The following is a 26,461-nucleotide window of genomic DNA, read 5'->3' as shown; positions in this document are numbered from 1 at the left end:
ATTAAAATGCCCCAGTCTTCAGCAAGGCCACGACAGTGACCCATGGCTAGAGTGTCTAGGCCAAGCTGTTCTGAGGGAGGCAAATCAAACATTTTCTCTCTGCTTCCCTTGGCAAGGTCTGACGGGAAAACAAAATCCCCCAAACTGAAGATTTTCTGTTGAAAAACCAATACTAGTCTGCTTGGGGACTTTGATTTGAATGTATTATTATTATTCTCTTGTGATTTCTGAATTATCTCAGTTCAGTCTTTGTGCTCCAGGTGTGTTTCCAGGTTTTGAGTTGTGGAGGAGAGAGGACAGGTCATGATGTCTCTTCCCCTCTTTCATAGTTTCTTCCAACTTGCTAGGAAGCTGCTTTGCTATGATGTGAGTCAAGCAGTGTCCATTGTCTCCGGGCTATCTCGGAGAAGTCTGCATTGTACAGGGCTCCTGGGATAGTCCTTGGGAGCGTGGATACCTTCAATGGGCCAGCAGCGAGTCTGGCTCCTCCACTGTGGCACCGGAAAGGCTGGTTGTGGGCATTTGCCAACCTCGTAACATAGTTCAGTAAGGCACACAGAGCAAAACTTCATCACGTCCCAAACAAGGCGAGCACACACCATCCAACAAGATATTAATGTTCAACAGATCACGGCTTTTGAACTGATACCTCACCAGGCAGACTTTGTACAAACCATAGCATCATTATGTGACAGTGGTGAGTAGGGGGCTGCTTTGCGCACAGCTGGGCTGACATTGCAATGGAGACGTACCCGCAGAGTCCATCTCTCCCGGGATAAAGATTGCAGCAGGGCTGGCCTGGGTCATTGGACTTGGGCTCCTGGAGCTAAACCTGTAGAGCTCAAAACTGTGGTGCAGATACGTGTGTTCCTGCTGGGTTCGGAGACCCTGCCCCCTCGTGGGTCTCAGCAGCTGGGCTCAAGCCGTACGTGTGCACTGTCCTTGTACAGCCCTGCAGCCCCAGCCCCACAAGCCTGAGCCAGCTGCCCCGGGCTTGGAGACAGGTGCCCCGGGGGTGTTAATTGCAGTGTAGACATAATGTCATGGTACATCGGCGACGAACCCCCGCGGCTGGCCTGTGTCAGACGAATCCGGCTTTGCCTCCTTCTGCTCCTTGTTCCCCGGGACCGGACGATCTGCCCAGAGAGGCTGCAGCCAGTGGGTCTGGACAGGTCCCGGGTCTGGGAAACCCCCCCCCATCTCCCCCTTCCCCGGTCCCAGCTCCCCCCCATCTTCCCCCCGGTCCCGTCTCCCCCCCAGTCCTATGTCCCCCATCTCCCTCCTTCCCCCCCGGTCCTGTGTGCCCCCATCTCACCCCCGGGCTGGGGGCTCTGAGCTCGTTCCCTGCAGGCTCCGGCCCAGGGGCTGCCCCTCACCTCGGGCAGGGCGGGGCTAATGACGGGCCCCGCCCCCAGCGCAGACCCCGTGAGAGGGGGAGGGGCAGGCCCCGCGTGGGGCGGGGACACGTGTGGGGCGGACTCGCTCCTACCCGGGGGCGGGGCTGGTGCCGGGCGGTGACTCTGTCCCAGTGTCCGTTGGGGGGAAGCTCCCCCGATCTGCGCATGCCCAGAACCGAGAAACACAAAACTCTTCTCCGGCCCCAGGAGAGGCTCCAACGGCCCCGCACGAGCCAGGCAGAGCCGCAGCGCCCCGCGCGTATTCGCAGCCGGGCCCCGGGTCCCTGTCCGCCGTCACTTCCGGTCCAGGAAGCGTCCGGAACTACATTTCCCAGCCTGCCCCTGGGGCGCGTCCGCCCTATTCTGCTCAGGTAAGGGAAGGTTTCAGCAGCTGTTATTGCGCATGCTCCGTGCGATCCCCGTTCGTCCGCCCCCATGCCTAAAGTCGCTTCCGCTGCTGTCCCCGTGTGATCCGGGAGCGCGGGCTGAGCGGGGCGGGGCCGGGAGCAGCAGGAGGGGCCCGGAGCGGGGAGGAAGGGGGGATAAGGGGCGGGGCTGTAGAGAACCCCGCCCCCAACGGAGAGGCAGCGCCGCCTACCAACGCCGCGCGCGCTGCGCTCTAACGGCCCTAACGGCCGCAACCGTCACGTGTCTCGTCCCCCCGCCCGGCGCCTCACGGGATCTGTCATTTCCGGACTAGCTGCGGGGGAGCTCCGGGCCCGCGGGAGAGCCGGTAAGAGCCGAGCGGGGCAGGGGCGCCCGCCCTGGGTCCGAGACCCCCCCCGCCCTGGGCCAGGCCGGAAGCTGGGGTGGGGCGGTGGGTCCCGGTGCGGTCTCCGTAGCGATGGGGGCGGGGAAACCCACGGGGGAGAAAAGTGTGTGTCAGTGTCTGGGTGTGTCTCTGTGTGTTGCACCTGCCCATCCCCCACTGCTGCCCCCTTCCCTGCTCCAGGGACCTTCCCCCTCCCTGGCCCCCTTCAAACGCCCCCCCCCCAAGGGCTCCCTGCGGCCCGTGTGAAGGGGGGGGAACCGTCACTGTCTGTGTGTGTTGGACAGTCACATAAAATCCCTCAAACTGCCCCTCCCCCCTCTCCTCATTTCATAGCCACAGAAAAAACGCCCCCCCCCCCCGGGTCTGGGGGTTTGTCTCTCCTGTTACCAACTGCGGAGTTTGTGACCCGTTTTCCCCACAACTCTCAAAGATGGATATAAAATATCCTAAAATCCCTCCCCCTCCCCCCGGGCCACTTTCTCTCTCGTCTAGTTCTATTTGAATGGGCCCTGAGTGTTGGGCCCTGTCTCTCTAATGATAAAACACGAACCACAGCTCAGATTTACCCCTTTGCTCCGGTTCTTCAGCGTGACTAGACATTTATTGCAAATGTTGCCTCTTTTCTCTCTGTTCATTTATCAAATACTGATGGGAAACACTCAGATTTTACTTCTGATCAACGACTGACATATGCTGTGGAGTGTAGGTTTTTTTTTGAGGGGGTGGGTTGTTTTTTTTCCTGATTTGCCTGACATGATGTTGTGGTGGGGATTTTTCTGTATGTTGTATTTTTATACCTATATATTGCATAGCATCCTAGACATGTAGGGCTGCTCAGGATCTCAAGCTGTCATCAAGTCCAGCTCTCTCTGCCGAGGCAGGACCCAGTCTATGTAGATTATCTCTGACAGAGGTTTGTCCTACCTGTTCTTAAAAACTTCCAGGGAAAGAGACTCCAGCAACTAGGGATTCATCCAGTGAAGTGGGTGACTTTGAGCCAGACACTGAAAGATCCTTGTGCCTTAGTTTCCACACTGGCCACAGGAGGTTACTAGTACTCCCTCCCCAGACTCCTGGGGGCAGCCAGGGATAATTAGTGGGTTATGGGAATTAGAAGATGAAAATTCATTAAGAACGATGATATTTGTGTGTTTATTATTAAATCCCCAGACACCCACCAATCCCCGTCCTTCTTCCGATGAGCTATAAATATCTATGATCCTATAGTGAGTTTCTGCCTCTCCCCACTTTCTATAGCAGCACTTTTAAGAACAGGCCAGGGAAACAGGGAAATACTTTGAACCAAATTCCAGAAGCCGCTGAGCGTGCACAAGTTAAAATGAAAACAAGGTTCCATCTCTCCAAGGACCTGGCCCCTAGTGCAAAATTATAGACACTCCCCAGAAATCTGAAACGGCCACTTCATAACTGATAGAATGTTATTGATCTATTGACTTCTGGGAATTACCAATAAAAGAAAGAACCCAGTGAAGTTGATACCATGAGGGAAAGATCTCATGTGTCTTTACAAACTGGTATAATCTAATCTGGAACTTTATACAGTAAAATGCCTTATTCGTAGTCCTATGGCGATTGCCTGTATCCTGTAGGGACCTTAATTCTGCCCAGTCCCAGCTGCTTCTGTCATTGCTCACGTGGGTCAGAATTAGGATTACATTGGTGTGTACCTTATCTCTGCATTTCCTGATTATTACAAGTGTGAGTTTTGCTGATCTCTCTTCTGGAGGGGCACCAGACAGCTCCGGGCAACCTTAAATCCTGCCTTCATAAAGTTTTTTGTAAGTGAATTTCCTAGCTGTTTGCACAGAGCAATGTTGGCGGGAGGAGTTAGCAGCCCTATAGGCAGTTGTGGGTCTCACACAAGTTTGCAGTCGGAGGCACAGAGAAGTGCAATGACTTACCCAAGGTTGCCCAACAGCTCTGTGGCAGAGCCAGGAATAGTCCCAGTCGAGTGCTCTCTCCACGTAGGTGCTGGGTGATTGTGAAGTGTTGCTCCCCTCTCCTGTACTTTTTTCATTACGGTGGAATGGGAATAATGGTCATGCTTTCAAATGTTTCTCTCCTTCCCCACCTCCTCCTCCTGCCACCATTTCCAGCTCGGCCTCCCCTTCTTTCAAGTGTTTGTCATGGGCAGTTGGTAACAGAGCCAGCGAGAGAAATCTCTGACATGGTCTGTGCCCCAGCTGGGCCTTCTGCTCCTGGTCTAGCCATGTCCTAGTTCTGCCCCTCCTCCAAACAGGCCCCCTCCCCGATACACTGTGGCCTGCCCCTCCACCCCATACATGTGTAACGTGTACCTTTAAACTATTCATATTTTGGATTTCAGATAATTAAATTTGTTACCTTCAGCTCTCCTTCCCCCCCCCCCCCCATAAGTTTCAGTTGTTTGGTGATGCTCTGATGGTTTTCCATTGACAGTTGGGGACGGAGCAAGGCTGGTCACTTGAGCGTTGCGTTACCTTGCCAGCTGACTCGTGAGAGGTGACGACTCCCTCTTGGGTGGATGGGCCGATCCCGGGGCCCGTTACCTCTCGGTGATTGATTTTCCATTCCAAGTTCATAAAGTAGATTTTCAATATAAATGCTTTGTTCCTTACATATGACCCATACGTTGATCTCTTGGTCTTTGAGTCTTGACCAGCTATGAGCTTTCTGTAGACACCTCACATGACCATCCTCCAAGAGATGTGTTTGGTGTGATGGGTTTGTCAGGTCTCAGGTGAGAGCTGCTGGCAAAGACCAAGTGACCCTTTGCCAAGGGATCTCTGTGTCACTGTCTGACCCCTGTAGGCCAGGGAGAGGACGACTTAATGCCAATGGCCTTCAGGACGGGTGCTGAATTCACTGCAGTGCCCCTTGTCCCCTCTCCATTTCCCTTCTCGGTGTGCTGTCTGGGACGCTGCTCCACAGGCCACTCTGTATCTACTCCATGTGCCAGGCTGCTGGCAGCCCCCAGTGAGAGGCCATCCTGCCCATCAAACTGGTGCCCAACTGCTGGGCCTCCCTCAGTGAAGGCCAGAGCCCCGAATGCTGCCAGCCCTCTCTTTGGGGCTGGAGATGCTCCACAGACTGTTCCCAGGGTTGCCCCCGTCTGAGTAGAGTAGGTCTCTCCTGTTAACTCCTGCTCCAGTCCTGGCATGGTTTGCAGGTGTGGAGGAGCTGGGCCAGTCCAGACTAAAGCAGTTTAACCCCTTCTGTGCCAGCGTGGGGTTTATATAGCCCTTCACAGGCGCCCAGGGAATGGCCCCCTATCAGCCCCATGCCTGATGTGGTGGGGTGACCCACTGGCAGCATTGCCTTTGAGGGTGCTGCTCCCTCCTGCTCCCACTCCCTCCCCTCCCCTTCCCTTTACTGCCACCACAGTGCCTGTTACCTTGACTTCTTGAGGGGTGACCCCTAGAAGGTGTGTTTTGTTATCTCTTTCCCACCCCCACCCCCCCCGGATCCGTTGTGCACCCTCTGTCACTCACCTCTGTCTCAGGAGGCAAGGCGGGTCATGGGGCGCGGGTGATGCTATGCTGGAGATCCATCATCACTCCAGGAGTGGCAGTCTTGACCCTCCTTGAAGGTTGCCGGGATGCTGACGTGCACTGGCGGAGAACTGGGGCTTGACTGAGTCCATGGACCATTTGGCCCACGCTGTGTCACTATAAAGCCTGCTCTGCATTGCTGCCAATTGCTGCTGGTGGCGTTGTGCCCGTAAGTCTCTGTAACGCTGTCTTCAGTGACTCGAGGGCATGAGCACCAGCCTCAGGCAGACTGGTAAGAAGCAGGGAACAAACACCAAATTGGTTGTGAGGTCTATATGTAGATTTCACCAACCAAGTATCCAGTGTAAACGCTTCAGGCACTGTAACAGCATTAACATGGAATCACAGACAGTTCCCTTGGGTCATCCCATATATCTCACCACGCAGGTGAGCTCACCTTTGTGACAGATGGTCCCTTACTCTAGGGGTTCTCAACCTTTTTCTTTCTGAGGCCCCCCAAGATACTATAAAAACTCCATGGCCCATGTGGGCCACAATACTGGCTTTCTGCATCCAGAAGCCAGCGCTGGCGTTAGGAGGTAGCAACCAGGGCAACTGCCTGGGTCCCCATGCCACAGGGGCCCCCACAAAGCTACATTGCTTAGGCTTTGGCTTTAGCTCCTTGTGGTGGGGCTCAGGGGCCCTGGACTTCAGTCCCAAAGGATCAGTCACTTCCTTAGGTCAATTGAATCTTAGATCTACCACAAAGACAACACTTGTAGCCAGTCCTGTCATAACCTGTATTGAGATTTATTTAAAACAAAATGAGAATGGTTTACAAAGTTAAAGCAGGTTAAAGCAGATGCAGACGAGTTACAGTCTTCAATTTCAAAAGGCAATGGAAGCTTCTATAACAGGGGTCGGCAACCTTTCAGAAGTGATGTGCCGAGTCTTCATTTAGTCACTCTAATTTAAGGTTTTGCGTGCCAATAATCCATTTTAACGTTTTTAGAAGGTCTCTTTCTATAAGTCTGTAATATATAACTAAACTATTGTTGTATGTAAAGTAACTACGGTTTTTAAAATGTTTAAGAAGCTTCATTTAAAATTAAATGAAAATGCAGAGCCCCCCGGACCGGTGGCCAGGACCCGGGCAGTGTGAGTGCCACTGAAAATCAGCTTGCATGCCGCCTTCGGCACACGTGCCATAGGTTCCCTACCCATGTTCTATAATAAGCAAGCTCTACATATTCTTAAGGACTAACCCAGGATAAGGAGCTGAGAATCTCTTCCTTATGCCTAGAAACTTTGCCCCCCCAGAGTCGAAGCAGCATACAGATAATCAGTTCCTTCAGCATGGGTTTTTTTACCCTCTTTCTGCCATGTGCTCATAGCTGCAAACTCAGCGAATGAGAGGTCAAGAGCACAACAACAGTCTTGTGTCTTCTTTAACCTCCCATAATACTCTATCTGGTGTTGATGGACCTTTCCTGCCAGGCAGGGTGTAATGCATTCTGTTGCCAATCAGCACTTCCCCTAGGTAAAATCTCTCCCCTGTCTGGTGATTTAAATAGCCACAGAGGCTCACAAAGCAACTAGTCAGTTATTAACCCAGGCAGCAACTCAATAAAGCATTCAATAAAGTCTAAACACATTCTTGTCATTCTAATACCTGTTTTAATAATACTAACACAGGTGAGTCAGACTGATTCCAGCTATGCGTTTGTCCATGTTCAATTAAGACATGGGGGCTTTTGCAAGAGCTAACACCTCATCTGCCAGTGTCACAGGCAGGGTGGGCAGGGATGGTGTCTCTGGCCTCTGTTTGCGAGAAGTTGGGAATGGGTGATGGGATGGATCACTTGATGATGACCTGTTCTCTTCATTCCCTCTGAAGCACCTGGCATTGGCCACTGAGCTAGATGGACCATTGGTCTGACACAGTGGGCCGTTCTTATGTTCACAGGTTCTATCGGGAGTATCTACTCATCTGGACTCTGTGGGGAGCCACAGAAAGAAACAAGGTGTGCTGAGACAAGGAGGCCCAGTCTCAGAGCCCCCAGGGTCACGCTTGCCAAAAGCTAAAACTAGGCCCAGCCCATGAAAGGGGGCACTCCCAGGAGAGACTGTATAAAGGCTGGAGCATCAAACAACTTAGTAAACCTGAGACAGCTGCCTTGGGGACAATGATAGGGAGAATCCCCCAAAGTGGCTCCTTTGATTCTGCTCTTCTCTGGCCTTTGGTTCATAGAATCATAGAACTGGAAGAGACCTCGAGAGGTCATGTAGTCCTGTCCCCTGCACTCAAGGCAGGACGAAATATTATCTAGCCCATCCCTGACAGGTGTTTGTCCAGCTTGCTCTTAAAAATCCCCAATGATGGAGATTCCACAACCTCCCTAGGCAATTTATTCCAGTACTTAACCACAGACAGTTAGGAAGTTTTTCCTAATGTCGGACCTAAACCTCCCTTTCTGCAATTTAAGCCCATTGCTTTTTGTGCTATCCTCAGAGGTTAAGAAGAACAATTTTTCTCCCTCCTCCTTGTAACAACCTTTTATGTACTTGAAAACTCTGATCATGTCCCTTCTCAGTCTTCTGTTGTCCAGACTCAACAAACACAATTTTTTCAATCTTCCCTCATAAGTCATGTTTTCTAGACCTTTCATCATTTTTGTTGGTCTTCTCTGGACTTTCTCCAATTTGTCCACATCTTTCCTGAAATGTGGTGCCCAGAACTGGACACACTGCTCCAGTTGAGGCCTAATCAGTGCGGAGTAGAGCGGAAGAATTACTTCTCGTGTCTTGCTTACAATACTCCTGCTAATACATCCCAGAATGATGTTTGCTTTTTTTGCAACAGTGTAACTCTGTTGACTCGTATTTAGCTTGTGATCCACTGTGACCCCCCAGATCCCTTTCCGCAGTACTCCTTCCTAGGCAGTCATTTCCCATTTTGTATGTGTGCAACTGCTTGTTCCTTCCTAAGTGAAGTACTTTGGATTTGTCCTTATTGAATTTCATCCTATTTACTTCAGACCATTTCTCCAGTTTGTCCAGATCATTTTGAATTTTAATCCTATTCTCCAAAGCACTTGCAACTCCTCCCAGCTTGGTATCCTCTGCAAACTTGATAAGTGTAACAGAGAGACTCTGCTATTGGGAGGGTTTCACCATGTGTCAGAGGGTTACACCCTGGTAGGAGGGGGCTAGGCCTGTACTGGAATAAGGTCACTCTGTGCTTCGCAGTGTGGCAGAACCTAGAATGTCCATTAGCAGAGAAAAATCTGGGGGGAATCGGCTTGTGGAATGGACAAAAGCCCCATCTGAATTCTCTCACATTGCCCTTCTCACCCTGGCAGGCTACAGAATAACGTCCACGTTTCGCTCCAGATCATCCCCTCCTCCCAGGGGGAAAGAAATGGCTGCAATGGAGCTGGCTCACGTAAGGGATTATCAGGGAGCTGGTGATGGGTTCTGCTTGGAGGGAGAGGAGCAGTAAAGGTATAGGAGGGTGGGAGCTGCTAGAGGTGGTGGGAGATAGGGAGGGGACAGGACTTGACAAAGGTGCTGAGACTTTTGTAATCTAGGGTGTTGTCAAGGCTGCTTACCCACTTTGAACTTTAGGGTACAAATGTGGGGGCCTGCATGAAAACTTCTAAGCTTAACTACCAGCTTAGATCTGGTCCGCTGCCACCACTCCCAAAGCTAATTCCCTTCCCTGGGTAGCCTTGAGAGACTTTTCACCAATTCCCTGGTGAATACAGATCCAAACCCGTTGGATCTTAAAACAAGGAGAAATTAACCATCTCTCCATCTTCCTCCCACCAACTCCTGGTGGATTAAGATCCAACCCCTTTGGATCTAAAAACAAGGAAAAATCAATCAGGTTCTTAAAAAGAAGGCTTTTAATTAAAGAAAAAGGTAAAAATCATCTCTGTAAAATCAGGATGGAAAATAACTTTGCAGGGTAATCAAATTTAAAGAGCTCAGAGGACCCCCCTCAAGCCTTAGGTTCAAAGTACAGCAAACAGAGATAAACACTCTAGTAAAAGGTACATTTACAAGTTGAGAAAACAAAGGTAAACTAACACGCCTTGCCTGGCTGTTTACTTACAAGTTTGAAATATGAGAGACTTGTTCAGAAAGATGTGGAGAACCTGGATTGATGTCTGGTCCCTCTTAGTCCCAAGAGCGAACAACCCCCAAAACAAAGAGCACAAACAAAAACCTTCCCCCCCCGCCCCAAGATTTGAAAGTATCTTGTCCCCTTATTGGTCCTTTGGGTCAGGTGTCAGCCAGGCTACCTGAGCTTCTTAACCCTTTACAGGTAAAAGGATTTTGGAGTCTCTGGCCAGGAGGGATTTTATAGTACTGTACACAGGAGAGCTGTTACCCTTCCCTTTATAGTTATGACACGTCCCCCAAATCACAGACAGTGTTGGACAGCCGGTTCCACACTGGCTGTGATTTCTTCCTGGAGCTCTAGGAGAAAACAGAGTTAATAAGACGCATGCACCTTTAGACATACTACTGATTATATAAAAACTAACAATATGTTCCACATTCCAAGAACAATTTGTAACCAGTTGATTCTGGAAAACTTTCCCGGGAGAGTGCATCAGCCACTTTGTTAGAAGCCCCTGAAATGTGTTGTATTTGAAAATCAAAATCTTGGAGAGCTAAACTCCACCGAAGAAGTTTTTTGTTATTCCCCTTGGCGGTATGAAGCCACTGTAGCGCAGCATGGTCTGTTTGTAGTTGGAAACGCTGTCCCCAAACATATTGGCGTAGCTTTTCCAGCGCGTACACAATGGCGTAGCAATCCTTTTCATGGATTGACCAGTGGCTTTCCCTCTCAGACAATTTCTTGCTGAGAAACACGACAGGATGGAATTCTTGATCCGGTCCTTCCTGCATTAAAACTGCTCCCACGCCCTGCTCGGACGCATCTGTGGTTACTAGGAACGGTTTGTCAAAGTCTGGGGCCCTTAGCACAGGGTCAGACATGAGTGTCGCCTTAAGCTGGTTAAAGGCTTTTGACACTTATTAGTCCACTGAACTGCATTTGGCTGTTTCTTTCTGGTTAGGTCTGTCAGCGGGGCGGCGATTTGGCTGTAGTGTGGTACAAATCGCCTATCATATCCGGCCAAGCCTAAGAAGGATTGGACCTGTTTCTTTGACTTTGGAACCGGCCACTTTTGGATAGCATCCACTTTGGCCTGTAGGGGATTTATAGTTCCTTGACCCACCTGGTGCCCCAGGTAAGTCACTCTGTTTTGGCCTATTTGACACTTTTTAGCCTTAACAGTTAGTCCTGCCTGCCGGATGCGCTCGAAGACTTTTTCCAGGTGCTCCAGGTGTTCTGTCCATGAATCAGAAAAAATGGTCACATCATCGAGGTAGGCAACTGCAGATTCTCCCAATCCCGCTAGGAGACCATCTACAAGTCTTTGGAAGGTGGCGGGTGCATTTCGCAACCCGAAAGGGAGTACATTGAATTCATACACCCCTGCCTGGGTGACGAAGACTGACCTTTCCTTAGCGGGTTCATCTAGTGGTACTTGCCAGTACCCTTTGGTTAAGTCTAAAGTAGAGATGAATTGGGCATGTCCCAATTTCTCCAATAGCTCATCTGTGCGTGGCATTGGATAGTTGTCAGGACGAGTTACAGCATTTAGCTTATGGTAGTCCACGCAAAAGCGTATTTCCCCATCTGGTTTGGGAACTAGAACCACTGGAGATGCCCATGCACTGTTAGAGGGGCGGATTATACCCATCTGTAGCATGTCCTGGATCTCCCTTTGTATAGCAGTTTGGGCATGAGGTGACTCCCGGTAGGGTGGGGTTCTAATTGGGTGAGCATTACCTGTGTCAATGGAGTGGTATGCCCGTTCGGTCCGTCCTGGAGTGGCTGAGAAAATTGGTGCACAGCTCCTTGATCTGCTGTCGCTGCAGACGTCCAAGGGTCGCAGAGAGGTTCACCTCTTCCACGCCACCATCCCTTTTTCCTTCGTAGTAGACACCTTCAGGCCACTCTGCGTCATCTGTTTCCTGGGCTGTAAACTGGCAAACGTTTAATTCTCTGGAAAAAAAGGGCTTAAGAGAATTAACATGGTATACCTTAGGCTTTATGTTGGAGGTGGGGGAGGCTATGAGATAGTTAACAGCTCCTAGGCGCTCCTGGACCGTGAATGGTCCTTCCCACGACGCTTCCATTTTATGGGCCTGGAGCGCCTTTAAGACCATGACTTGGTCTCCTACTTTGAAGGACCGTTCTCTGGAATGTTTATCATACCAGGCCTTTTGCTCTTCCTGAGCATCCTTTAGGTTTTCTTTAGCAAGGGCTAAAGAGTGTCGGAGGGTGCTTTGTAGGTTGCTTACAAAGTCTAGAATGTTAGTTCCTGGAGAAGGTGTAAACCCCTCCCATTGCTGCTTCACCAACTGTAATGGCCCCTTAACCTCGCGGCCATATACAAGTTCAAATGGTGAAAACCCTAAACTGGGATGTGGTTCAGCCCTGTAGGCAAAAAGCAACTGCTGCAACACTAGGTCCCAATCATTGGAGTGTTCATTTACGAATTTACGTATCATGGCCCCCAAAGTTCCATTAAACCTCTCCACCAGGCCATTGGTTTGATGGTGGTAAGGAGTGGCAACCAAGTGATTCACCCCATGAGCTTCCCACAGGTTTTTCATGGTCCCTGCCAGGAAATTAGTTCCCGAATCTGTAAGGATGTCGGAGGGCCAACCTACCCTGGCAAAAATGTCTGCTAATGCCTGGCACACACTTTTAGCCCTGGTGTTGCTTAAGGGTACTGCTTCCTGCCATCGGGTAGCAAAATCCATGAAAGTCAGTGTGATGTTATTGATATAATCTGGGACCATATAGATCATTGTTGCAACCAAGGTCCTGTAGTGGCACCCAAATCTTGTATAATGGGGTGTCTAAGACAAGGTTATGGTTTACTGGTTATGATTAGGCTGTCTATATGTGTGTATCAATTTTGTAGTTGAAGTTATGAATATTGGCTCTATACTGTCTGTATTTCAAACTTATGCTATGCTGCTGGGTGACATCCCAGACAAACTGGTGTTAGCTCTGCCTAGCCTGCTTGATGGCCCATTAAGGACCATCAGCTATACAATGGACCCATTGAGAGAAGGCAAATATGCCTTGAGACTCAGCAAAGTATGCAGGAACTTGCCCATGTGACTCCAGACTCCATTTTGCTGTAATTTTCCACAGTAAGAACAAAGAGATGTTCTTACACCTGGAAAAGACTATATAAGGCTGATTCCTAATGTCCATCTTGTCTTCAATCCTGCTTCGTACCTCTGGAGGAACTTTGCTACAAGCTGAAGCTTTGAACAAAGGACTGAGGACCCATCCCAGCGGGGGTTGTATTCCAGAGACTTGATTTGAACCTGCAGTTTATTCTATGGCTGCTGCAAGCCTCAACCAAGAACTTTGCCATTACTTGTATGTAATTGATTCCATTTAACCAATTCTAGCTCTCATCTCTATCTTTTTCCTTTTATGAATAAACCTTTAGATTTTAGATTCTAAAGGATTGGCAACAGCGTGATTTGTGGGTAAGATCTGATTTGTATATTGACCTGGGTCTGGGGCTTGGTCCTTTGGGATCAGGAGAACCTTTTTCTTTTACTGGGGTCTTGGTTTTCATAACCATTTGTCCCCATAACGAGTGGCACTGGTGGTGATACTGGGAAACTGGAGTGTCTAAGGAGATTGCTTGTGAGACTTGCGGTTAGCCAGTGGGGTGAGACCGAAGTCGTCTTAGTCTGGCTGGTTTGGTTTGCCTTAGAGGTGGAAAAACCCCAGCCTTGGGCTGTAACTGCCCTGTTTGAGCAATTTGTCCTGAGTTGCCACTCTCAGTTGGGTTCCGCCAGAACCGCATTGTCACAGTCAGTATGTACTGCATTCCTCTGGGGGTCTTCTTTGGGAAAGGACCCAGAATATCTACAGCTACTCACTGAAATGGGACCTCAATTATGGGTAGTGGCTGGAGAGGGGCTTTAACCTGGTCATGGGGCTTTCCCACTCGTTGGCACACCTCACAAGACCGGACATAATTAGCAACGTCCTTGCCCATTCCCTCCCAGTGGAAGGACTTCCCCAACCGGTCTTTGGTTCTGTTCACCCCAGAATGGCCACTGGGATGATCATGGGCTAAGCTCAAGAGCTTTACCCTATACTTAGTGGGAACTACCAACTGTCTTTGAGGATGCCAGTCTTCCTGGTGCCCACCAGAAAGAGTCTCCTTGTATAAAAGTCCTTGTTCTACAACAAACCGGGATCAGTTAGAAGAGCTGAGAGGCGGTGGGGTGCTCCGTGCCGCCGCCCAAGCTTTCTGAAGGCTGTCATCTGCTTCCTGCTCAGCCTGGAACTGTTCCCTTGATGCTGGAGACATCAGTTCCTCCTTGGACTGTGGACTGGGGCTTGGTCCCTCTGGAAGCGATGCAGGTGCTGGGGCTGTTTCCATTGACTGTGGACCGCTGTCCGCTGGTGCACTATGTGGTATTTCAGGCTCTGGCTGAGCCTCTTGGGTAGGGTTATCTGCTGCTTCTGCCAGTTCAGGCTCGCTGGTGCCCTCTGGCGTTGGAGTGGTAGACGGGTTTGCAAGCGCTGGACTCAGTGCTGGCAATGGTTCTGTTGCTGGTTGCGTTGCCAGTTCCGGTTCTGGGACTGGCTTTGGCTGGGTCTCTGGGATTGGATCCACTACGGCTGTTGCAGTCGTTGGCAGGGGATCCGGTTCCACCACCTTTGTTTGGGTCTCTGGTAACACAGACTGGGCCCTGGTGGACGGCTCAGGAACAGGGATGGGGGTGAAAGCTTGCTTAGCCTGGCTGTGGGTGACTATTCCCACCCTCTTGGCTAGCTTCACATGGTTGGCCAAGTCTTCCCCCAGCAGCATGGGGATGGGATAATTGTCATAGATTGCAAAAGTCCACATTCCTGACCAGCCCTTGTACTGAACATGCAACTTGGCTGTAGGCAAGGTTACAGACTGTGACATGAAGGGTTGAATTGTCACTGGAACCTCCGGGTTGATGAGTTTGGGGTCCACTAGGGATTGGTGGATAGTTGACACTTGTGCCCCAGTGTCCCTCCAAGCGATAACCTTCTTTCCGCCCACTCTCAAGGTTTCCCTTCGCTCCGAGGGTATGAGAGAGGCATCTGGGTCTGGGGATCTTTGGTGTGATTGTGGTGTAATGAACTGTAATCGGTTGGGGTTCTTGGGGCAGTGAGCCTTTATATGTCCCAGTTCATTACATTTAAAACATCGCCCTGCTAAGGTATCACTGGGGCGATGTTGGTTGGTGGAGACTAGTGTGGTGGGGTGAGAAGGCGTCTGGGGTTTCCCTTGGGATGTGGGTGGGGCTTTGGGTTGTCCCCGGTGGTAAGGTTTTGTTTCGGGTTGCCCCTTCTGATATTCGCTCCAACTGCTACTAGTTTTTTTTCTTTTCAGCCACCTCCACCCATTTGGCTCCAATCTCCCCCGCCTCGGTTACAGTTTTGGGCTTCCCATCTAGGATGTACCTTTCTATTTCCTCAGGAACACCCTCTAAAAACTGCTCCATTTTTACTAGGGAAACCAGATCTTCCAGAGATTTAACATTTGCTCCTGATACCCAGGCATCACAATTTTTGTCAATGTGGTAGGCATGTCGGGTAAATGACACGTCTGGTTTCCACCTTAGGGGTCTGAACCGCCGACGGGCATGCTCGGGTGTTAGCCCCATTCTGAGTCTGGCCTTGTTTTTAAAAAGTTCATAACTGTTCATGTGTTCCTTAGGCATTTCAGCCGCCACCTCTGCTAAGGGTCCACTGAGCTGCGGCCTCAGCTCTACCATGTACTGGTCTGTAGTGATGCTGTATCCAAGGCAGGCCCTTTCAAAATTTTCTAAGAAGGCCTCAGTATCATCGCCTGCCTTATAGGTGGGGAATTTTCTGGGATGGGAAGTGGTACCTGGAGAGGGGTTGCTAGGATTGGCTGGTATATCCGGCCTAGCCCTTGCTAATTCCAGTTCATGCTTCCTCTCTTTTTCCCTCTCCTCCATCTCTTTTTCTTTCAGCTCCATAGCTCTCTTGTGGGCCTCCTCTTTGGCTTTCTTTTCAGCTTCTTGCTCGAGTATTTTTAATTGAAGCAGTCTCTGATGTTTTTTTTTCATTTTTTTTCTGCTTCTAGTCTGGCCAGTTCTAGTTTGTTAGCTACTTCTTTGGTAGTCATTTTCCTGTTTTCTTGTGCTGGGCCACACCCCTCTGCAGTTGACTGAAACTGGGATGCACTCAGCTCAGGCTGCTGCTGAGGTAACAGAGACTTCCTAACTAGCTATCCCCGAGAGGTAGAAAGAAAAAAAACAGTTCAGCTTGTAAATTACTTTTACTAGCTGTTTGCTCATTGATTGAACCCTTCTCTTAACAACGACCCTTGTTAAAAAAAACTTAACACCTCTGCCTTCAGGCAAGGAGAGATAAGATATGCATCTACCTTCAGCTCTGCTTTCCAAGCAGCTAGAAAGGAGAGGAAAAAAAAATCTTACTGGCTTTTGGTTTAAAATGATCCCACCGCTCTGCCACCATGTCAAGGCTGCTTCCCCACTTTGAACTTTAGGGTACAAAGGGGGGGCCTGCATGAAAACTTCTAAGCTTAACTACCAGCTTAGATCTGGTCCGCTGCCACCACTCCCAAAGCTAATTCCCTTCCCTGGGTAGCCTTGAGAGACTTTTCACCAATTCCCTGGTGAATACAGATCCAAACCCCTTGGATCTTAAAACAAGGAGAAATTAACCATCCCCCCTCCTTCCTCCCACCAACTCCTGGTGGATTAAGATCCAAACCCCTTGGATCTTAAAACAAGGAGAAATTAACCATCCCCCCTCCTTCCTCCCACCAACTCCTGGTGGATTAAGATCCAACCCCCTTGGATCTAAAAACAAGGAAAAATCAATCAGGTTCTTAAAAAGAAGGCTTTTAATTAAAGAAAAAGGGTAAAAATCATCTCTATAAAATCAGGATGGAAAATAACTTTACAGGGTAATCAAACTTAGAGCTCAGAGGACCCCCCTCTAGCCTTAGGTTCAAAGTATAGCAAACAGAGATAAACACTCTAGTAAAAGGTACATTTACAAGTTGAGAAAACAAAGGTAAACTAACACGCCTTGCCTGGCTGTTTACTTACAAGTTTGAAATATGAGAGACTTGTTCAGAAAGATGTGGAGAGCCTGGATTGATGTCTGGTCCCTCTTAGTCCCAAGAGCAAACAACCCCCAAAACAAAGAGCATAAACAAAAGCCTTCCCCCCCCCCCCCCAGATTTGAAAGTATCTTGTCCCCTTATTGGTCCTTTGGGTCAGGTGTCAGCCAGGTTACCTGAGCTTCTTAACCCTTTACAGGTAAAAGGATTTTGGAGTCTCTGGCCAGGAGGGATTTTATAGTACTGTACACAGGAGAGCTGTTACCCTTCCCTTTATAGTTATGACAGGTGTAATGGCTTGTCACCCCGGTGTGCAGTGTGGGGGGCTTCTGGGAACTGCTGTGCCCTCTAACCCTCAAGCTGGGCTGGCCCTTCTCACACTGCTTTGCTGGAGATTCAGCCAGCCTCTCCAGGCCTTTTTATCACCCAACACGACAACAGGTGGCGCCATACACTCAGTTAAGCTTCCTGAGTGCTTTACCTAAGCCATTCAAGGACAGACAGAAAACAACAACCAATTTCCCAGCGATAAGTGATAGCAAATAGATCAAAGCAGATTACTTGGCAAATAACCGGAACCTCAAACTGAGCCTAGCATACTAGATAAGAGGTGGGTAAACTATGGCCTGCAGGCCACATCCGGCCCGCGGGACCCTCCTGCCCAGCCCCTGAGCTCCTGGCCCGGGAGGCTAGCCCCTGGTCCCTCCCCTCCTGTTCCCCCTCCGCGGCAGCCACAGCTTGTCCCGCCACTGGCACAATGCTCTGGGCGGTGGGGCTGCGAGCTCCTGGGGCAGCGCCACTGCAGAGCCCAGCCTGACCCGGTGCTCTGTGCTGTGTGGTGTGAGGCTGTAGTGCTGCCAGCCACCGGTGCTCCAGGCATGGTAAGGGGGCAGGGAGCGGGGGGGTTGGATAGAGGGCAGGGGAGTTCGGGGTGGTGGTCGGGGGTGGGGGTGTGGATAGGGGTCAGGGAGGTCAGCAGGGCCGCTCAGAGGGTGGGGCAAGTGGGGCAATTTGCCCCGGGCCCTGCAGGAGCCCCCACAAGAATATAGTATTCTATAGTATTGCAACTTATTTTTATGTAAGGGGCCCTCGAAATTCCTTTGCCCCAGGCCTCCTGAATCCTAACCGGCCCTCCATACAATTTCCAAAACCCGATGCGACCCTCAGGCCCCTGTACTAGCTGGATAGAATTTGAATTACCAGTTTCTCACCCTGACTGATGATTGAAGCAGTCCACCAGCACATCCCCCAGTTCAGTTTTTGTTCCTCAGATGCTTCCAGGAGTTCCCTTGTCTGGGGAATGAGGCCAAGAGGTGATGTCACACCCCACCTTATGTAGCTTTTGCATATGGTGGGAACCCTTTGTTCCAAACTCAGTTCCCAGTCCAGTTTGTGGAAAAATACAGGTACCAAAATGGAGTTCAGTGTCATGTGGTCTGGTCACATGCCCTGCTGTAGCAATGACTCATAGGCTGGCTGGAACATTCACAGGAAGGGTAAGCTCTTCCACGGTCCATTGTCTTTGTTGATGAGCCATCAGCACTGTCTGGCTTCTTCATTGTTGTACCTGAAAGGCTCGTTGTGGGTGTTACCCAGAGTAAGCACATTTGAAATACAGATACATAGTCAATACCCATAACTTCAGATACAAACATGATCCATGCACACAAATAGGATAATCCTATTCGGGAAATTATAGCTTTTCCAATGACCCTGCACATGACGCATCTTGCACAAAATGCCTCATAATCATGTCCTAATCATATTATAATCCTACCACTATGGTGAATATGGGGTGTAGTGTGAGAGAGGTCTTAATTTCAAGGCACAGGAGTTGAGAATGGAACTTCCCCTCTTTGTGGAACAGGAAATAACCCCCCAGCCAGTGCTGGGAAAACTTCCCAGACTCCCAGTGCAGGAGCCTGAATCTACTGACACTTTATTAGTTACCACCACCCCCAATCTTTGTGGCAACTGCAAACTTTATCAGTGATGATTTTATATTCTCTTCTAGGTCATTGATAAGAATGGCACAGGGCCAAGATCCAATCCTTGCGGGAACCCGCTAGAAAGAAATCCACTCGACCATGGTTCCCCATTTAAAATCACAGTTTTTAATCTATTTAATGTATGCCATGTGTATTTTGTATCTTTCTTGCCCAGTATTAATTTCAGACTCTTGTAATTAGATAGGGCATCTGTTTTACACTTTTTAAATATTGGCACAGCATTAGCTTTATTCCTGTCTTATGGAATTTCCCCAGTGTTCCAAGTCCTAATTAAAATCAACATTAACAGTCCATCACACTCCTCCACCAGGTCTTTCAAAACTCTTGTTATCTGGACCCACTGATTTAAACACATTTAACTTTAATAGATCGTGTTTAATGTCCTCGTGAGTTACTGTTGGAATGGAAATGCTGTTGGCGTCAACATCTTATGATAAGAGTTACCTCATCTGTTTTTCTCCAAATCCAGGAGAGAAATATTTATTGAACACTTTTACCTCTTCTGCATTATTTTTGATAATTCTACCATTTCCATCTAGTAATTTACCACTACCATTGTTAGGATTTATGTTGTACTTAATATACTTTTAAAAACTTGCTTCTTATTGTCATTGATTGATCATTGATTTCTGATAGCTTCCCTTACCAATTTTCTACAATTCTGACCTTCTAACTTATATTCTTTACTATTGACTTCCCCTTTCTTCCATATATTTTATTTGGAGAGTGTTGGGATTCCTAGCAGGGAGCCACCAGCAGGGTCCAGAGACAGCCCCATCTCCTATATCAAGCTCTGGCTAGTAGGTATGTGATAAATGTGAAGACCCTGCCTCCGTCTGTCAGCTGGGAGACACAAAGGTTCTCTCTTTCTACCCTCTGATGCCTCCTGGCTGCTCTAGGCAAGGTGGGGTGGGACTCTGTTAACATGTGCCTCCCGGAGCTTCCATTTACCTGGTGCTGCTGTTCTGTGAATAGTGGGGTTGTGTCTGGGGCAGCAGGTACTGAGTGTTGGACTCTTGCTCTTTCAGGGGCTGGTGACTTTCGAGGAGGTGGCTGTGTCTTTCACCAGGGAAGAGTGGGCTCTGCTGCACCCCACTCAGAGAGCCTTCTACAGGGATGTCATGCAGGAGAACTATGAGACGGTGGTCTTACTGGGTAAGGATTCCTGTCCCCTCAGTTTTTTAGAAGCTGTGGGATCTCTAAAGAACCTGAGTAGTAATAACTTTATACCTTTATTCGTCATACAAGTTTTGACTCATGCATGTCTTGTGTGACAGTCAGATGAGCTCCTCTTTTGATCGGAGAGCGTATAATGTTGCCATTCAGGACCCCACAGGTGAAGAGAGAACAGAGCTATGGGAAGGGAGGAGAAGGGGGGGAGTAGATAATTCTGGGGTGCCAGGACATGGGGAGGGTGTGTATAGGATTAGAGCTAAGAAGCAGCAGGGAGGGATGAGGTAGTGAGAGACGAGGAGGGAACACGAGAAGTTCCCAAGGTGCCCGGAGGTGGTGCCGGCTGAGAGTAATGGGACGAAGGGGAGCGGAGTGTGTAGGAAGGGCACCCGGGAAGTGGGCTGGGTGGGTAAGTGGGAGGGAGGAGAGGTTTGGGGATCTAGAGCTTGGATCCCAGACCTTTAACCCCGAATCCCTATCCAACACTTGTTGCTTTAGAGCCTACGCTCCAGTTTTATTTTTGTTCAGTTTCACTTAATTGTACATTTCCCCCCCCAAATATTATTATTTTAACTCTTGACCGCAGGGTCTACTTACCTTACTCTTCTCGTCAGGGTAGAGTACAGGGTTCGACTGCAGAGAGATCTGTAGTCAATTTGGTGGGTCTTTACTAGACCCGCTACATCGACCACCGGTGGATCGATCTCAGAGCTTTGATCCCGGCTGTAGTGTAGTCCCTGCCCTTAATAACCCATTTATATATGATCACCTCCTTGCCCCTCCACGCATGTTCCAAGCTAATAAGCAATACTCTGATAATTTTCAGAGTAGCAGCCGTGTTAGTCTGTATCCGCAAAAATAACAGGAGTACTTGTGGCACCTTAGAGACTAACAAATTTATTAGAGCATAAGCTTTCGTGGGCTACAACCCACTTCTTCGGATGCATATGCATATGCATCCGAAGAAGTGGGTTGTAGCCCACGAAAGCTTATGCTCTAATAAATTTGTTAGTCTCTAAGGTGCCACAAGTACTCCTGTTATTTTTACTCTGATAATGACATTTTACCTCTAGCGTGTATAAAATTGCCCACAAGACATGAGACTAGGTCATAGATCATAAAATCAGGTCGGGGTCAGCAGGAGTGAGAGTTTGGAGAGAGTCTTGTCCCCCCTCTCCCCATCTGCAGCAGCCACAAGCTGTCTTCCCTCCAGGCTCCTTGGATCTTTGAGCCTCTCCCTCCTGAGGTTGTGTGGTCCAGTTCTTGTTTCTTATATTCTCCTTTTCCGGAAGTATTAGAGGCTGTTGCTCCTGTATTTTAGTGTTTAATTCCCCAGCCTTCTCCACACGCTGGGGGAGTTTAATTCTCCCTCCCATTACACCTGCGTCACTAGATTTCTTAATTCCCCAAAATGTGCTTTTGCGATGTCACAGTTCTGGGATAGCTAAGCCTTTGACCCGCCTCCATGGTCTGCTCAAGGAATGCGCTCTCCTGTATCAGGCCTCTAGCCAGCCCCTCTCTATGGGTGGGGACCCACATGCCTCTCCTTTTTGATTAAGGTGTGAGGATTGCAGCTTATCCTCCACTGTGTTCACTGGACTAAGGTCCAGTTCCTGTGCTTTGCTTTCTCTCCAAGGGCTGTGAGCAGTGTGTGTGTGTGTGTGTGTGTGTGTGATAGAGGTGGGAATTTTGGTGATACTTGTATGATGCCAATACACACCTCAGTTTCCCTCTGTGATTTGTATTGCTATGATTATAAAGAGAAGGAGACATGAGGTGTTTTGTCATGTAGCTGTCATGGGGTGATATGAATGGATCATTAAGGACTGGCTGGGACCAACCTACATCAATGGAATACCTGACAGAGACAAGGGAATAATTATTACCTGGCCATGGGAGGATATCTGCTTGGCTGAGTGAAGCATACATGGACTCGTTATGTTTTTGGGAGCAGGAAGAACTGGGCTCGCAGACGCAGGAAGCTCTGCCGGAGCGAAGACAATTGGAGAGTCACAGTGAAAGGAAACCAAAGCGTTTTCTACAGCAGCAGGGCTCCAGGGCATTGGCCAATATGGACTATATTGTCTTCTTTGCTTCTCTGTCCTAATCTAAGGATTTTCCAATGCTCAGTTGACTAATAAGCTCTGCTATGTTTTAAAAGTCTGCCCAGTGTCACAGCAAACATTTGCTCTGTGCATTGACTGAGGAACAGTCTCTGACCAGGAGTGTCGTTCAGCTGGACCTGCTGGCAGAGCTCACAGGTTGAAATAGGAGTGTTGAAGCCAGAGACTCAGTCTCAGGTGTTGAAGCTACATGGCCTATCCTTGTGGAAGAATGGGACCCCTTGGAGGTCTAGTGCACTCAAGGGGCACCTCCCAAGGACTGTTTAAAAGCCAGGGCATTGCACAGATCCTATGGATCCATGACAGTATGCCAGTGTGCCTTCTTTGGAAAAGATATAAAACAAGAAAATGATCTAAATGTGTATTTACCATCGCCCTCTCATCAGTCCTCGTGGGAATCCCTCATCCGTTCCAAAGTGTATTAAAACCTTCCTTAAAGGCTTAGCTCTTGGTTATCAGGTCATGTCAGTTTTGTTAGCGGGCTTTCCCTTCACCCTCCCACTTGCCTGGTTCTTGTCACGCAGACAGCAAGCAGCAAAAGACCAGAAGTCCGAAGCGCAGAGAATGCGATGTTTATTGGGGTTAGTTTCCAAGCAGGCATATTCCGAAGCCCTTCACACCAGTCGGGCTTATCTCTATACGCGATAGAGTCTGTTCCCCAGTGTTCCCTGCCCAGCTCTGATGCCGCAGAGCCTTGCCTGTGTCCCCATTCCCTGTTCCCTTTCCCCCCTTAACAAACATGATTCCAATTTCCCTTCCCCATCCTGTTTGACCCTGTTTATATAATAATATTCTCAGCTATACCTTAACCAGTCATTGTACTGAAATTTAACTAACCAATTCTAACATATTGTAATATAATTTTCTAACCAATTATATCCCAGTACCCTAATTAACTTACACCTAGCAAAATTATATTATACAGCAGACAGAAACAATTAGAGAACCAGACTGATTAACAATGTAAAAGTGGGGGCCATAAAGATAAAACAGTACAGAAATGAGGGTTTCACAACCACAACCATTGATAAGTGATTTCTTGCCAGACAGGATGCTATCAAACTAAGTTTTCTTTAACCATCTTAAGGTCTGTTTCTTTATCTGGTGGTGATGGGCACTATCGGGACAGGATTGTCTTCCTAACAGCCCAATACCACCTTATTTCAGTGTGACTGGTTTGGGAGGTGAGGATGTGACCCTACGCTTCCCAGCTTATGGCCGCCCCTGCTGCTTAGCCAAAGGCCTTAGCCTGAGAACAAGGCCTCAGACTATCCTAGTGAGAGAAGGCCCATACACAGGCGGACTGTGATTTTGATTCTTTGTTTTTATACCCCTGTAAGTAGCTAAGTGATAAAAATACACCTAAGTTCTTAAAGTATAGGCTTTACAGGCAGGCCTGAATATCTCTATTCTAACAGTGGGTTCTACCCCTTCCCCCATTCTGTGTCTGTTTTGTCTATTTAGATTGTAAATTCTTCAGGGCATGGGCCATCTACTATTCTGGGTTTGTAATTTGCCTAGCACAATGGGGACCCACTGTTAGTTGGTCCTGAGGCACTAAGGTAATGCATATGATTTATTATAATAATAACTCTCCTGCCACTTTGAGCCAAGGAAGGTGGCTTTGGGATGTTACTGCTTTAAAATGAGCTGGGTTAAAACCATGGAATATTCTTTATGCCAAGTATCCCATAAATTCCACTGACCTCCCTTGTTTTCTTTGCCTGGAGTAGGGTTTCCAGTTTCCAAACCTGATGTGATCTCACAGCTGGAACGAGGGGAAGAGCCGTGGATCCTGGACCTCCAGGGCTCTGAGAAAGAAGAGCTCCCGAGAGGTGAGAAATTGGTTAAACGAACTCAACAACTGTTGGGGAATGCAGGAAACATTTGGGATGCCCTACGAAGACCCTGTGAGCTCTCCAAGTTTAGGATTCTTCCCTGCAGATGTGGAATCATTATGGCAGATGTCACTCATGGATTCCCTCCTATTCTGACTGACAACTGGCAGCAGATCCCTCCCTGATCTCGCTTTTCCCTGAGTGTTCTGGTGAGATGCGGACCAAAACTGATCCCTTCCTCTCTCCTCTGGGGAAGGGTTTGGGGAAAATCAGCTCCTGATAGGTTTGATCTCTCCCACACATATTTTCGGTTGTTCATCCCTTTTTCCATTCCTCTCGCTGAGAGTTCCTCTCTTTCTGGTACAGGGAGTTACCTATGTCTGGATTCTCTTTGTCTCCCATTCAGGTGATGGGATGGTGAGTGAGAATGAGGAGAAACCCCAGCAGGAAGATGATGAGCAAGTAGAACCACATGGGACGTTACCAGGAAGATCCAAAGGGAATGTTTCCGGGAGTTGTGCACTCTGAGAAAAAGCAAAAGCCTGTGAGACTCAGGAGAGGCCAGAGGAAAACTTCAGTAGCCACTCAGACCTTATGACACGCGACAGAATCAACTTGGAGGAGACACGCTACACATGCCATGAATGCGGGAAAAGCTTCAATGGGAACGCTGCCCTTATCACACATCACATAATCTACACGGGTGAGAAACCTTATGGATGCTCTGAGTGCGGGAAACGCTTCAATCCGAGCTCTGCGCTGAGCACACATAGGAGAATCCACACAGGAGAGATGCCCTACACGTGCTCTGAGTGCGGGAAAAGCTTCAGTCGGAGCTCACACCTTATCAGACATCAGAGAATCCACACAGGAGAGAAGCCCTACACGTGCTCTGAGTGCGGGAAAAGCTTCAATCAGAGCTCTGCCCTTATCACACATCAGAGAATCCACACAGGGGACACGCCCTACACATGCTCTGAGTGCGGGAAAAGCTTCAGTCGGAGCTCTGCCCTTATCACACATCAGAGTATCCACACAGGGGACACGCCCTACATATGCTCTGAGTGTGGGAAAAGCTTCAGTCGGAGCTCTACCCTTATCACACATCAGAGAATCCACACAGGAGAGAGGCCCTACACATGCTCCCAGTGCGGGAAAAGCTTCAGTCGGAGCTCAAACCTTATCACACATCAGAGAATCCACACAGGAGAGAAACCCTACACATGCACTGATTGCGGGAAAAGCTTCAGTCAGAGCTGTGCCCTGAGCGCACATAGGAGAATCCACACTGGTGAAAAACCATATGGATGCTCTGAGTGCGGGAAAAGCTTCAATCACAGCTCTGCCCTGAGCACGCATAGGAGAATCCACACAGGAGAGAGGCCCTACCCATGCTCTGAGTGTGGGAAAATCTTCAGTCAGAGCTCACACCTTATCACACATCAGAGAATCCACACAGGGGACACACCCTACACATGCTCTGAGTGCGGGAAAAGTTTCAGTCAGAGCTCTGCCTTTATCACACATCAGAGAATCCACACAGGAGACACGCCCTACACATGCTCTGAGTGCGGGAAAAGCTTCAGTCGGAGCTCTGCCCTTATCACACATCAGAGAATCCACACAGGGGACACGCCCTATACATGCTCCGAGTGTGGGAAAAGCTTCAATCGGAGCTCAAACCTTATTAAACATCAGAGAATCCACATGGGCTAGAACTGTAATAAATCCCTTGACTAGGGCTGGCCAAAGGGTATGTCTACACAACGGGATTAATCCGAATTTACAGAATTCGAATTTTGGAAACGGATTGTATAAAGTCAAATGTATACGGCCACACTAAGCACATTAATTCGGCGGTGTGCGTCATGTACCAGGGCTAGCGTCGATTTCCGGAGCGTTGCACTGTGGGTAGTTATCCCATAGCTATCCCATAGTTCCCGCAGTCTCCCCCGCCCATTGGAATTCTGGGTTGAGATCCCAGTGCCTGATGGGGCAAAAAACATTGTCGCAGGTTGTTCTGGGTACAGCCTCACCCCTCCCTCCATGAAAGCAACAGCAGACAACCGTTTTGCACCTTTTTTCCTGGGTGAACACAGCAGACGCCATACCACGGCAAGCATGGAGCCCGCTCAGCTCAAGACAGCAGTCATGAACATTGTAAACACCTCGTGCATTATCGTGCAGTTTATGCTGAACCAGGACCAGAAAAACGAGGCAAGGAGAAGGCAGCAACGGCAGCGCCGCGACGGGAGTGATGAGGACATGGACATGGACCTGGACACAGACTTCTCTCAAACCGCAGTTCCTGGTGCTTTGGAGATCATGTTGTTGAGGGGGCAGGTTCTATACGTGGAACGCCGATTCTGGGCCCGGGAAATAAGCACAGACTGGTGGGACCGCATAGTGTTGCAGGTGTGGGATGATTCCCAGTGG

The 26,461-nt window shown here is 49.1% G+C and overlaps 1 protein-coding gene across 1 annotated transcript; it reads left to right on the top strand.

Moving 5' to 3' along the window:
* The first annotated feature begins 2,079 nt into the window (after window positions 1–2,079).
* On the top strand, window positions 2,080–24,560 carry LOC135889396 (zinc finger protein 2-like). The gene is made up of 4 exons (XM_065417265.1): window positions 2,080–2,130; window positions 19,920–20,046; window positions 23,921–24,022; window positions 24,432–24,560. Exons 2-4 carry the CDS (start codon window positions 20,013–20,015, stop codon window positions 24,551–24,553), a joined length of 258 nt encoding a protein of 85 aa, XP_065273337.1. The 5' UTR covers window positions 2,080–2,130; window positions 19,920–20,012; the 3' UTR covers window positions 24,554–24,560.
* Window positions 24,561–26,461: the final 1,901 nt, after the last annotated feature.

Source organism: Emys orbicularis, chromosome 15 (genome assembly GCF_028017835.1).
Source record: "Emys orbicularis isolate rEmyOrb1 chromosome 15, rEmyOrb1.hap1, whole genome shotgun sequence".
In the NCBI taxonomy this organism is placed as follows: Eukaryota; Metazoa; Chordata; order Testudines; family Emydidae; genus Emys; species Emys orbicularis.
Note: the sequence above shows the minus strand (reverse complement) of the source record. Positions and strands in the feature narration are given on the sequence as shown.

Excerpts from the sequence above, each read along its gene's own strand:
- LOC135889396 (XM_065417265.1), top strand. The coding sequence starts at position 20,013 with ATGCAGGAGAACTATGAGACGGTGGTCTTACTGG. Across the intron at positions 20,047-23,920 it reads TGAGACGGTGGTCTTACTGG|GGTTTCCAGTTTCCAAACCT; the intron begins GTAAGGATTCCT and ends TGCCTGGAGTAG. Across the intron at positions 24,023-24,431 it reads GAAAGAAGAGCTCCCGAGAG|GTGATGGGATGGTGAGTGAG; the intron begins GTGAGAAATTGG and ends TCTCCCATTCAG.